General features: G+C 42.8%; 1 protein-coding gene across 1 annotated transcript in view; it reads left to right on the top strand.

The window, feature by feature from the left end:
* b4galnt4 (beta-1,4-N-acetyl-galactosaminyltransferase 4) overlaps positions 1-14,477 on the top strand; it is a 126,316-nt gene that overhangs the window by 28,825 nt on the left and 83,014 nt on the right. The window contains exon 2 of the mRNA XM_022754645.1: positions 11,600-11,712. Within this exon, the coding sequence (XP_022610366.1) occupies positions 11,600-11,712 (113 nt within the window). The remainder of the gene's footprint in view (positions 1-11,599; positions 11,713-14,477) is intronic.

Below are 14,477 nucleotides of genomic sequence, written 5' to 3'. Positions count from 1 at the left end.
CTCATTGGAGCCTTCAATGGAGCCAGTCCTTTGTGACTGATTCAGGGTCAGCAAATGATGGTGGTAATTCGGTAGCAGGATAAGTGAGTGGTGGGTTGGCTGATGTGGGAGCAGAACTGCATTACAGTTTCATGCATTTGTTTGCTTAGGTTTTATATAATTCTGTTTATTTAGCTGAATAGTAACACATGCGTTTTTTTGTTTCACACTTTCCAGCATAGCAGAAGTATTGAATTTGCATCTTGCTCCTCAAAAAGTCAGTAATTGCTAAGTATTGCTGTAATTGGACTGTTCATTAGTGAGGCGCTGACTAGGCACTTCCCTCTTCAGTACCAATAAGTGGATTCTTGTGTAATGAGGTTACTGTGCATTATTATTTTATTTAAGCACTGTGAAAGATCCATGGGGTAAAGAATCCTGTAATTGAATTAATCCACTGAATAACAAGAGACGGTGTAAAGTGAAGTTGTGTTGACTGCTGTCACATGTCTGGTGGACAGTGTAGAGTTGTTAACAGTACTGAGTTATCACCAGTAACCAGAGGATGATGTGCTGAGGGGACTGTCACAGAGGAGGGAGAGGAGCGGGAGATAAGACGTGACAGAGTGGCCCCATTTGAGGTTGTCGTGGGGCCCAGGAGTGACGACACTGGCCCAAGACGAATCTAGGCCCAGCTGGCTCCCTGGCCGACTCGTACAAGTTGCCTGATCATAAATAGCCAGGGCTGCAGTGCAGGGTGGAGGTGGTTTGTCATCAGGCCTGGCCCCAGCCGGGGCACTGACTCTCGAACGAGAAAGGAATTTATCACTGTATAGTGATAAGACAAGGCTATTATTGTTTCTGTCCTCCTCCTGCTTCTCCCCCTCCCTTGTGTGTAACACATCACCTCTTCCTTTTCTTCCCCCCTCTCCCTTGTTCCCTCTTCTTCTGTCCTCCTTTCCCTGCTCCTGTCTTTTTTCATCTTTTACTCTCATCCCCTCGCCGCCGCTACCTGTGCATTTTTTTTTTTGGCTCCCGTCTCTCTCCATTATATCTGTCCTCCGTTCGTCACCACTCTTCTTCTTCCATTTCTCTGTCTCTCAGCACAAGGGCGATATGATCAGGGAAGTAATGACTCCTAGGGACGATGATAATCAGATACTCGCTGGACGATAATGACCACACCGGGATTCTACATGAAAACCATATTCAAGCATTAATTGCTGCCAACACCTCGGATGGCTGCAGAGAGTGATTGAGAGGAAGAGAGAAAAGGAAGAAAAGGTAAAGGGTGTGTAGAAATAGCAGCAAAGAATGAGGTGGTGAGAGAAGAATGGGGGATGGAGAAGGATGTGTGTGTGTGAGGGAGAGAGAGATGGTAAACAGAGTAAGGTTACTTAGGGGTCAGTCTTGTCTCAAGTGTTTTGAGGTTTCAGAAATAGTATTTGTCTTTTAGTGAGGTGTAGCAAAACTCTCCGTTTTTCTCTTCCTCCCTCTTTCCTTTATCTAGCACCTCTGTGTCTTCTCTTCTTGTTGGTCCCCTAAGAAAAATGTCATTTTTTTTCTTTGTGTCTGGCTCACATGGTGCCACGAGACTTAAAGCCTGGGCCTCAAATGTTCAAAGTTATCGAGTTTTTTTTTTTTTTTTTTTTTTTTTTTTTCCGGATGCAGGCCGGATGCAGACACCCCAGGCTCCTCTCTCATTGTCTCCCAGCGCAGCAGCTCAGCTGTCAGGAGCGCACAAGATGGATGAATTATCACAGAAAGGTCTCCTCTAGCGCTCTCACCTCATTTAGATGCTCTGTTCGACTCTGACTCTTGGTAACAGCATGACAACGCGTTAGCCCAGCTCCAAGGCCCTCGCCGTCTCCGTTTCTTTGTTTACAAATGTATGCTAATGAGCGAGGGGGCTCAAGGAAGCGTGCGACCCCTCCGTGCTCTCTCTAATTCCTTCCCCAGTGACGCATCAGCTGTGACAGTTGTGGTTCTGCAGCAGCTCAGAGTAGCTTCCTTATCTCCTCTGCTGTGATTGGAGCAGCTGCCTCTGGGTGTCACTGGCAATTGTGGGGATTGCTTAGTGTGTGTGTGTGTGTGTGTGTGTGTGTGTGTGTGTGTGTGTGTGTGTGTGTGTGTGTGTGTGTGTGTGTGTATACACTTGCTAACAGGGTCATAATTAACAGAATGAGAACTCCGGACACTTTTATCCTTAATGTGAGATTACGCACTGATGCACATACAATGTACAGACACATCAAGGGGTCCAGAGAGAGTTTGTTATTTACATTTGTTGTAAACCACATATGGCAGTTGTGTGTGTGTGTGTGTGTGTGTGTGTGTGTCTCGATAAAGTCCATCTACTTTGGTCACTTTCATTTCTGTCACAGTAAGCAGCTGCGATAACTTCCTCTCCTCTTTCCTATCTCACTCTCTGGCTCTGAATTTCAAAAAAAATATATGTATATCTTGTGTCACTGAACATGATTGAAACGTTTCCCTTTTGCACTCTCGTCACCATGGCAACCAAGTGTAGGGCCGAAGCAGACCATATAGGCTTCTAGACAGCCATTGGAGTTCACAGAGGCCCTGGGCACTAAGCAGCAGGAGGCAATGGGCAGAGGCAGACAGCCACTTAGAGGTGTGCAGCGCAGAGTGGGCTGACAGGTTGTGGAGGGATCAGACTGTGTTGGTCCGCAGCCTATGGCCAAATACCAACTAGACGAGAGATTGACAGAATCATATCAGCTGCTTTTTTTTTTTTTTTGTTTGTCCAATATGACCCGAGTTGCCAGATAACCTGCCACTGAAAATATCTCTGCTATGCTCAGTCAAGAATATAGAGCAAGATTTATCAATAATGAATACCCAGTGTGTATCAGAGGAGTTAAATATATTTACCGCACACTGTCTTTATTTTTTCTTTCTTTTTTTTTGTTTTGTTTTCGAAATATCATGCACACTGCTTGCTATATTTGAGACAAACATGGCTTTTGGCTATCACGTCCTAGGGTTCTGTTTAGCTGCCAATAGTGTAATATAGATGAGAATAACAGCAGATAATATTTGTGTTTAAGCTTCAAGTAGAGAGCAAGTCGGATATAAACGTCGTTAGAGCCCAGACGGTCTTGAGATAAGCACCGGGCACTTCCCTGGCTTTCACAGCCCTTTTTGATTGTGGATGTAATCTATTGACTTACTTAATGGCTCTCCTCACATTTCCACACAGTGGTGAGTAGTGATGAAAAATCCATAAATTGACTTGTCTTTCATATTTGTACACATGCTACTGTAGTAGCTCTTCACACGCTGCCTCTTATTCTGAATGCAGCAGACCTCACACACACACACACACACACACACACACACACACACACACACACTCATCCCAGTTGTCGCAAATTGCCAAACTCATGTTTCCCTGAAACGCATGTTTAATTGATTCTGCTCATTAGATTTGCTTCAATACAATACCCTGTAAGTATCAGCGCACTCGCGTGTGTGTGAGAGAGAGACTTTTGCTTATGTGTGTGTACTTGTGAGCGCTGTCTGTTTGTAGTCCAACACTGCAATAAGGTCACTCCATTTTCTTTCAGGCTGTCTATTAATCTTTAAGTGTGCTGGGCCCCAAGGCTCTGATTTTATGTTTGTCTCCATCCAAGGCATTTTGTTTTTTTGTTATTTGAATTTTCCTAAGTAGCAGCTTTAGTGAGCTATTAGTGAAGCACAAAACATTACAGGAGCTTAGACGAGAGAGTAGAAGAGAGAGGGAGACAGAGAGAGGGGGACCTCTTTGCCCCTGACCCATATTACAGCACATTAAGCATCTCGGCAATCTCTCTTTTTCTCTGCCCTACACACCCACAGGCCTACAAGCACACTTTCACTCTAACTACATCCTCTTTCGCTCTGCTTTCTATCTTTCCTCCCATCAAGTTCCCTCTTTCTCTCCTCTTGTCTTCCCTTGCTCCTCTCTGCCACAGTCCCTTTGTCTCTATTTATCTCATCTCCAAAGGCTTGTTATGCCTCTTGTCTTAATGCACTCTCGCTTTCCTCAGAAGTCTGTGTTGTTAGTGCTGAACTAAAGGCCAGGGAGTGCTGCACTCAGAGACGCGGCTATTCATCAGTGTCACAGCAGCCCTCCACTCTGCTTCATTACTGACTGGCTAATGGTACAGATCAGTGCAGTTTATTTGCTATAATTAGCTAGCTCCATTTGGCCAACATGGGCCCCCAGTAAAGCTTGCTACACTCGTGCTGCCCCCTGCCATGCCACCCTGCATGCGTGTATGCACGAATGCTTGGGTTATGGGCCTGAAAGAGTCATTAAAAAAACTATACTAGCACGTCATTTTGACATTCTCCATTGGCTTGTGTCAACCGTGTCTTTTAACATCATGCCTGATTGCAGAGCAAAAAGCCGCAAGCCTCGTAAAACTTTATAAGCTCTCCGCTTGTAAAAAAAAAAAAAAAAAAGTGGTGGAGTATATTGAAAATGAATCACAGAGAGAGGGGGGTAGGGATACAGAGGGAATGAGCGAGTGACTAAATCAATCAGTGACTGACAAATGACAAGTGAACATGTGAGCATGCAGGCTCTCTCCCCGTGGTTACAACCTCTTCTTTACTCCTCCCTCAGTCACTCTCTCATCCTTTCATCCCACTCAACTTCCCCTTCCTTGAGTCTCCTCCTTGACTTCCAATTTAATCTCCTCCCCCATACCCTCTTGCGTTCTCCACTCTTTCAACCTGCCCCCCTCTCACTTAATCTCCCTGTCTTTCTCCCACTCTTGTGTTCTTAAAAGCTGCAGCCTCTTGTTTCATCGTCCTATGCAATTTTAATCTTCGTCCCCCCCAGTGGGGAGAGAGGAGGCGATGGGTGTATTTAGCATTCCCCCACAATCCTGGTGCAAACTCAAGAGGGAGTACAGTGTACGTCACAAAGATGGAGTCACAGTGTACTTGCTGAGGAGAGATCAACCCTGTCAATAATTTATGCATAGCATGCTGTTGCCGTGCACTTGTTCCTGTAACTCTTTTGTCTGTTCTTCCTCTCCAAACCTTCTTTTATGTGTCCACATTTGATTCTTGCCCTCAGTTCATCACACTTTTCACTGCACATCCTTCATTTCTGCTCATGCTTTATGTAGGGAGTGAGTTTCCTATTCATTTGGTTGCTACTTTATCAAGGAAACATACTCATTGATTCAAAGAATCCGCTCCTCCAAACAGCAAATCAGTATGACGCTATGCAAACAATGTCAAGAGGTTAATTTGCTGTTGAACCAAACATTTAAAAAAACGGGCGTGACACACAAGCTGAGCTACTTCGATTCAAGTATCGTTGTTCCAGCATCTCACAAACAGCCGGCCTCCTGGGTTTTTTTTTTTTTTTTCTTTTTTAGTTGGGTAAAGAAAAAGAAAGCGTGTAGTCAGCTGCACTAAAGCAAGCCAAAACACCTTGGCAGAGAGGAAGGTCAGGGGCAGATGGCTGAACTTGCTCAAGCAAACGGGAAGGCCACAAGCATGCATGAGCTCAGTGCATTAGTGATTTGCTGAAGGGCACGTCTGAATGCGGCTCTTCAAACCTTGAAGCTGCAACAGCAGAAGAACACGCTGGGTGCCACTTTTGTAAGCTTAAAAAAAAAAAAAAGAAAGACGACGAAGCTGCAGCGGTCACATGCTCATCAATTCTTAATGATCAGACGGCGGAAATACTTCACCTTGTCTAACACGTCTTCATTTTGGTTGTGACATGCTGACAGCAGGGTAAGAATGTGAAGTAAACAGCATGAAGTCATCCATCAGTCCTGCCTCGTGTCAAAGGAACCAGCTAGTGGTAACTGTGTGGGAGGATTTTCTTGCACAAATGAAGCCCCTTGATACAAGATGTTGAGCTTCATTTGAATGCCAGAGACTACTAAAGCATTGTTTCTGACCGGTAATCCTTTTTCACATGGACTCCTCCAGCAAGGATAATGTCAAAACTAAAGCCTCTTATATAATCTCAAAATATTTAAAGAAACATAAGAGACCTTGGGGTGGTCCAGCAGCCCACACAGACTCCAGGTCTCAGTCCACTAAAGGTATTTGTAAAGTATTTGAGGCTCTTTTAAAGGTTTGCAGAATTAAAATCTGCTGGAAGTGCAAGATAATATGAGGAGTGTCCTTTATCTTTAAAATATATTTGAATCTAATTTAGTTGCTTGTTTTCACATTGGCTTTAGAAGGTGTTCTCACGGCTTCACTTTGGGCAGAACTCCAAACACTATATCTGTAGAACAGCAGGCTCTGCTCATCACCTAGCTAATAATAAAGGGGTCTGAATACTTCCTGAAGCCACTGTATATCAGAGCACATCATAATATGACAATTACACATGACGAATGCTAATTTAGCATTCGTCATGTGTAATTGTGCTAATGCTAAATGGCAAAAAAAAAAAATGAATATAATTGGTGAATTGTCTTTACTTGCGTAAGTCTTTAAATATCTCGGCTTTATGTTATTGGGTTTGGGATTGGATAAATCAAACATCACTTTGGGCTCTGGAAACTTTTTTCAATATTTAAAGTAATATACATATATATATATATATATATATATAGGAATTACCAGCTTTGGACATTTTGTTGTGTATTTGTAACTTGTAAAGTGTATATTTAATATACCTGTTTGTGTTTGTGATCTGCTGTTAGTCCTCCATTAAGGTTGCGTATTAAGTGTGCTTGACTGTGCCTTTTCAAAGGAGACCATGTGGGAGCTGCCTTCTATATATAACACTGGCAAATGAATTGTGATATTGACCGTTGGCATTTTCTGCAACCACTGTGAGCTGCTGTGTGTGACTGTATGCTGTTTTTTCCCCACTGTTTACCGAAGGGGCTGTTAGATGGAGCAGATCCTAAGGGCTCCCGAACAGATTACTATTAGTTAATTTGTTATGACTGGGAGTTGTCGCGTATGCTCAGACTAAACTCGTCTTACTTAACCACCTCGGTTTTATTTATCTCTTCCTAAATGTTCAGCTTTCTCGCCTTTTCTTTTCTAACTGCCCTTCGTTGCAGTTCTTGTAGCTGTTGCTGTACTCACTCCTTTGATTCTGTCATTAGCATTCTGCTGTATCACCATTCTGTCTATCACTTAACATACAGTGGAGCAGCGCCTCGCAGTGAGACCCAGCAGTTGTTGTCAGTCTTATTCAAAGATAAGACAAGACGCAGACATACAACACGCACACGCGTATGCATACATCGTATACACAAATATGTATAAATTGGCACACGTACAGCGGAGACGCGAGCTCTGACAGCCGCGGTTCTCTGAAAGCTATCGAGTTTAGAATATCATTAGTTTTAAAAGAGCAGCCATGCAAGGTGGAACTTATTACTCACTACTCAAAAGTAGAGGAAGCTAAGTTTCCCCCAGCCTCCGTCTCTATCTACAGATTCCACCCACATCAACCTTGGATACGACTCCTGTTTATAATGCTTTTTAATGTACTCTGTCACAGACTTAATCTACAAAACACTCCAAAAAAACAGTCACTATCTGTGTCCTCTGGAGGTTACAGAAGTTGCTCTCCGCTATCTTATCTGCACAGTAAATAGCTGTGCTGTTTTAGGACTTGGGGATATGAACAGATAACGCATAAGAGACATAAGAGAGGAGGCTCCTCAATCATTAGTATTCCGCCTGGTCTCCTGCTGGTGGTGGAGCGCGTAGTCTATTGGCTTCCATTAACCTGCCAGTCCGCTCTTCATTACTTCATTAGAGCTAGCATGGAGGTTTGAGGAAGTCCCATCACAGTCCATGGACTGATTCCTGCCTCGCTGCAGCTCCCCACGGGGGTCAGATTGAGCTCGCCTGGCGGCTGCTGCACGCTGCATCGTAGTCCACATGTGAGTGCATGGTGACACTGCATGCTGGTGGCTTAGGAGAACAACGGTTCCATCCTCATGGCGTGTACGACTGATTCGCCACCACAATACCATTTCTTCATCAAACTGCTCCCTGAACATTATTTATGACTCATTCTCATTGCGGCACGGCAGCTTTCAGTATCCACACTTGATGCATACATTTAGTTGGGACTCACACACTCATACACTCACACACAAACACAAACCTATTTTTTCAAGAGTGCTGAGGGATATGTTGGCAAAGGATGTTTGAACATTTGACCACAAATGTTGTGTTGCGCACACACACACACACACACACACACACACACACACACACACACACACACACACACACACACACACACACACACACACACACACACACAACACACACACAAAGTGCTTTGCAGTTCTCATTATCTGCTCCTTTTGGGGAGATATTAGAAGAATATATTAGCAGTGAATGTTCTTTTTACATTTTACTGACATTTATTCATATAAAGTGACTCTTTCCTAAAGGTTGACTAATGATTTAAAGGTAACTGTGATGATGTAAGTACCGGCAGGAAGGTATTTCCACGGTGCACTTCACCTAATTTTTTTAATTGATAACTGTTCTCTGGCTCTGCATAGGCTACAGAGAAGCATATAGTACTTTTAGCGCTTAAGAACTTTTTTTTTTTTTTTTGTCAGGAAAGAAGTTCAGTCAAAAATTATTCTCTTCACACTTCAAAAGATGATGCTTGAGGGACCTAAAAAGGAAGAGAAATGATTTGAAAGTGAGTTCTTTGTTGAAGTTTTCTTCCTAATGTTGGTCGACAGCTTTCTGACATGTGGCTGATGTTTCCAGAGGTGATTTTCTTTGTCTCTCCCTCAGTCTTGTCTCTATTTATGACATTACAGAAAGCTTGAATACTTGAATATTTCCTTGACATGCGAATCACATTATATTGCGGTCAGCTTATGATGCATATGTGAAGATACTCTTTTTTTCTTTCTTTTTTTTTTTTAAATCTCCAAGGTCCCTTTTTATATGATAAACAACTCAAAACATATATTATTCACAGGTTATTTTCAGCACAAATTTCAGTGTCGGTTTCACCATTTCGGGGTTCGAACTTATCACTCATTTCATTTCCAAGTGGGACTGATGTGATGTTTTTGTGTTCTGCGTGCTCAATCATATTTAAGGTGATCACTTACATAAATGAGGCCGGGCAAAGGGGAATCTCACCTCGCTCCCTGGTGCATTGCCTGCTCGTAATAGTCTCAGATAAATGGTTAAAGGGAGATGTGCTGCCAGTTGACTCATGCAGTGACTCATGCGGTGTGTACGCAGAGGAAGAACGAAAATAAACAGCACAATGAAGCATAAGATAAATTGTATTGCATAAAGAAATGAATTTACTATTTATTTTCCATTGGGGCTGCTTTTAGGTAATTTGCTTTATTCTATTTGCCATGTCATATTCTTTGTTGGAAATGAAATGAAAAGACTGGAGCATCCTGAGGCATTTCTACTAAGACACACAGCTAAAACCTACATTTAGAACTTTTGACAAAGGAGGCTTTAGTTGTACACTGAGATCAAAACTTTGAAGTTGAAGTGTCCAGCTATTTTTGGCTCAACAATGGCAGGAAAGTCGGGCTTGAAGTGAGACGAGGTTTCAGCGCGTCTACTCTCTGGTGTTCGCTCTTTGATCTGGTGGTGCTTTGATAGACCCCGCAGGCCGTACTTAGACTGTCCATGTCAAGTTGGACGGCGGGCTGGCGGCTTTCACAGCGCGGTTCCTGTGGCTCAAATGATAATGGAAAGCTTCCTCACCTTCCATTGTGTGGTCTTATGTTTATGTCTCGACCTTTTCAGTGCAGAAAACATACAACACAATATAAACTCACACAAGGGGAGAGAAAAGACGGGGGAAACTGTTTGAAGGGGAATGCATTATGAACACGGCAAGTTTCTCCTCTGTTTCAGTTATTCAGCAAAAGGAGATGATTTTTCAGATCAAAGCAGATTCTTACTACAGTTGTCTGGAATCAGTGGAATTGCAGAGGGAATAGAGGGAGACAGGCGAGAGGATATCCAAACAAAAGAGGAAAACAGATCATCTACACAGATTATGTTTGCTGGAGACTTTCATGAGAGGCAGTACAAGTTGTACAAGAGAAGAACTTTAACTTTTGCCACATTTTATTTCTATTTTCGACTTTGATTGTCTCTCGCAGTCGGTCAGCCGTCTCCTCTCTTTTTTTTTGCTCTGTCTCTGTACATGAATGTGAGCATGCACTGTACGACCATCTGCCTTTTTCTCTCCTCCTTGACCACATCAGCCTCCCAGCAGCTCCACCCCGACACACACACACACACACACACACAAACACACACACACACACGCGCGCATGCACACACAACTTACCCCAAAGCCCCCCATCTAATTCAGCCCACTCAGACTCATTGTTAAGGGGACATATTGGAAAACCATTAGTACTCATTATGCTTTATAGCCACCCGTTCTCCCCTCTCTCTTTTAATCACAATCCATCCCCTCGTGTGTGTGTGTGTGTGTATGTGTGTGTGTGTGTGTGTGTGTGTGGCTGTGGCTGTATGCATGTGCATACACTACAGCCACCCCACAGTAATGAACCACTTTCTCTGTAATGCATTTGGGACACCGAAAAATTCACCCACTCCCCAGCTTTTTATAGGGGAGTCAATGGCACAGGCGCCACCTTTTATGGCAGCCCATCTGAGCTGCAGCAATGTTGTGCATTCATGAACCATGTCAGCCAAATGGGATCGAATGCAGTACAATACAAATAAAAAGAAATTGGAGTGAATAGGGTATGGATTCCCTTTTTTATATGAACTACTTGTAGAGGCAGAAACCCTTATAGGAAACTTTATGAGTATCCATTCAGTCCTTGTAACTCCAAATAACCTGGCTCTCATAAAGTGTTGAATATCCCGTACTGCTCTGTACTGAATTGTGCTCAGGTTTGATCGTCCATGACACTGTGTGCGTGTGTGTATGTATGTGCGTTGTGTTTTGCAGGCAGCACAAAGAGATTTGGCAGTTTTGACCATATGCTCTGTGACGGACCCACAAACACACACACACGCATAAACACACACACTCGTAATGAGTGGATTTAAATTCCGGTTGTTCTCTCCCGGCCAAGGCAACTGTCATCATTGTGCAGCAAAAGTCCCATAATCCATCTGTGGCATGACAGCATCCTAACAGCTCCACTCCACAGCAAGAAAAGCTATTCTTTATGTCTCTCCATTTCTCAATCTCTTCCTCTTTTTTATTTTTTTCTTCCATTTTCACCCCCCCCCCTCTTCACATTTCCCCTCTGGACTGGCTCTTATTATTCTCTCTTGTCTCTTTTCACTTTTCTAGTTACATTTTTTTTCCACTTAATCTTCTTTTCTGTGGAAAGTTTTATCTGGGTTTGATTACAGTTGAGAGGCTCAGTAGGAAGGAAAGTGAGTGATAGCTCGCAATTATTGTTGACCACGTTGACGATGGATAATAATGAAGATATTCATAATTATAATTATGCTATCGGTGATGATGATGATAATGATAGCGATCGGAATGACAATGATGCTGTTAACGATGATTAAAATGGAGATGAGGATGATGATGACTGTGGTGATGATGATGGTGCTTGCTGGCTTTCCGACCCGTGTCCATGTTTTCACCTTGGCCCAGATGGAGAGAGACAGACGGAGGGGACGGACGCCAGCCGTAAGAGGGACACTCGCTCCTCAGCCGGCCACCACAAGAGTGAGGACACCAGCGACAGCAGGGAGGACGAGGCGGCAGTGAGTCTTTCTTTCTTTTACTTTCTGTCTTCTTTTCTGTCTCACCACTCTGGACCGAATATTAATGTGATGCCTAAACACGCTCACCCTCCCTCACCCACATCCCTCTGACTAAGCAACAATGAGGCTTATTGCTCACAGTGGGAGGGATGAAATTCCTGAAAGCCAGAAATAAGTAAAAGTACAGATACTGTATCTTACCAGAAAACGACTCTGGTTTTTAGAATGTTACTTGAGTAAAAGTCTTAAAGTATCTGATATTTCCAGTACTTGAGTATAAAAAGTAATTTCCTGATATTAAATATAAGTAATGAAAGTAATAGTACAAATAAATGCTGCTAATAAAAAAGCAAGCACTATCTTAAAAATGGAGCACATCTCTCCCAAGTTATTTTTTTGGGGCTTTTTTATGCCTTTATTAAAGTAGCAGTAAGAGAGAGAGACAGGAAAGTTGGGGGTGAGAGAGAGATTCCCCCTTCCCTTCCTCTCTCCCTCCTCCCTTCCTTCCCTACAGTAACAACTCAGTCATTACTTTAAATTGAAAACATTTGCCGTTCATTTTCAACAGAATTTGGTTTTCAAAACTACGAGAATTCAGTCTCGCTCTTCTTGAGCTGAAGTCCAACATCATCAGGCTACCAAATTCCTTCCTATTTTATTTTGAAGGAACAAAGTCATGAAGATGCTTAGGGGAAACGTATCGGAGTAAAAAGTTTCACATTTTATTCAGGAAATGCAGCGGAGTAAAAGTGAAAGTTGACAAAATATAAAAATTCATGTAGGCACTCCTAAAAAACAGTTATGTATTGTAAGTATTGTTTGTTTGATACACAAACACCACTGATTGCTCATGTGTGTGGAGGAGCTCATCAGCACTGCAACAATCACTCTTCAGATCTTAATTATCATCAAACACATTGGGCTCCTTTCTCTGTGCAACCACTGATTAGTGCTCGAAAAAAAACAAAAAAAACAGCACCCTCCTTCCATAATGGAAAAGAGATTAGGGACGAAGCAAAACAGAATCTGCATACAGGTGAAGGTTTTTATGAAATGGGCTGATGCAGAAGGGTCAGATTTCATCATTTAAAAAACTTTCCTTTTAACTGAAACCCATCTACAGCTTCACCTCGTGACCCCGCCCACCACAGTGAATTTTATTATTGTTTCCAGTTCAAAATATATTGTGAATACATCATGCAATTTAACCTCCTCCTCCATGGTTTATTTCTGCAACAGTGTTAATCCTGAGAGATGTCAAATTAAACAGACACTGATATCAAACAGGAGAACATGAGACAGAGTTTGGACAATTGCCAGAGATCATTCACACTTGGTACGTGCTGCAGTAAACCACTGAGACAATCTCAAGCTTTACTCTCGGCTCCCCTGACAGTGGCTGGATTTTAGGGTTAAGTACAGCAGTTCTAGACTCACAGAGAAGTTCCAGGCTACTCCAGAACCTGCAGAGAAAAAAATTGCTCCAACTGCGTGGTGAGATGCCAAACTCCTGTTGGTTCCAACAAGCGGTCCAAATGGGGATTATTATCAAAATTCCTCCTCCAAAAAAGAAAAAGAAACTGCTGTCATAATTTTTTGACAACGCAGCTTTCCAAATCTGTACTAAGCTCTGTGTGCAAATGTTTACAGTCTGATCTGAATGTCTGCGGAGACGGATTACAAAGAGAAATATCTTGCTAGCTCATGCTTGGAAGGGATAATTGGGGTGAGGGGCCTGCTACACTCAGGAAATGTTTATTTTATACACAACTGCTTATTTGTGGTTGTCTGTTCTCTGCAGGACAACAGGTTTTAATTCCAAAATGAGATGAGAAAGCACTGACAATAAGAGTTTGTGTCTCAGGGTGTGAAACTACAAGGAGCAGTCAGAAACACCTCTCCTGTGCTGCGCTCTTTTATCTCTCTTACACAAATGATATGAAGCCGTTTTCTGTCTATGTTAGTAAAGTAGAAAAAAAAAAAGACACTTTTAAAACTCTCAAGATTCACCACTAATCGTTTGGCCTTGAGACAGGCAATTTATTATCAGCCCCTCCTCCCTCAGCCTCACTCGACGGGGTTCCTACCCCAGTACTTGCCACTCATGTTGACAGACTGTCTACCTTGAAGTAGTATCTTGCCTGAGACTCGTTTATTGGTACAACTACCTGAAGTGCTGAATAATCAGGCCACGAAGGCAAACAATCCGCATCAATTAAATGTTCACTGCATGCTTGGCCGTGCGGAATGTTTGATGTTGAAAGAGACCAAAACCACTGAAGAGCGAGGGCCGTGGACGGACACAGATTAATGAGCTGTATCAGGTCTAGTTATTGGTATTTTGATAATAAAAAAGCTTTTACGTCTCTGCCTGCTAGATAGGATCATTACCCAGAGCTATAAAGGAAGTCCCTGCGAAGGTGCTGTATGTGGAGTGAATTCAGATGAATTAGACAGTTAACAATGAGTAACAGTCGAGTTTATTCTGAATGTTGTTTTACTTTAATCAGGAAGTGGCACCCAACCGGGACCCGATTTTAAATATCCGTGCTGATTGTGGTCCGGAGACACTCGCTGAGCACTTTTATCACACCTGCTTATTCATTCAGTTATCCAGTCAGCCAATCATGTTGCAGCAGTGCAGTGCATGAAATCCTGCAGGTACAGGTCAGGAGCTTCAGTTAATGTTTCACATCAAACATCAGAATGTGATGAATCTGGATCTCAGTTGCTTCGACGTGGACTGTAGAGTTCGCTCAGAATGG

The sequence above is a fragment of the Seriola dumerili genome, unplaced genomic scaffold (genome assembly GCF_002260705.1).
Source record: "Seriola dumerili isolate Sdu_G_001 unplaced genomic scaffold, Sdu_1.0 BDQW01000219.1, whole genome shotgun sequence".
Taxonomy (NCBI): domain Eukaryota; kingdom Metazoa; phylum Chordata; class Actinopteri; order Carangiformes; family Carangidae; genus Seriola; species Seriola dumerili.
The sequence above is the reverse complement of the archived record's forward strand: the minus strand, read 5'-3'. Positions and strand labels throughout refer to the sequence as shown.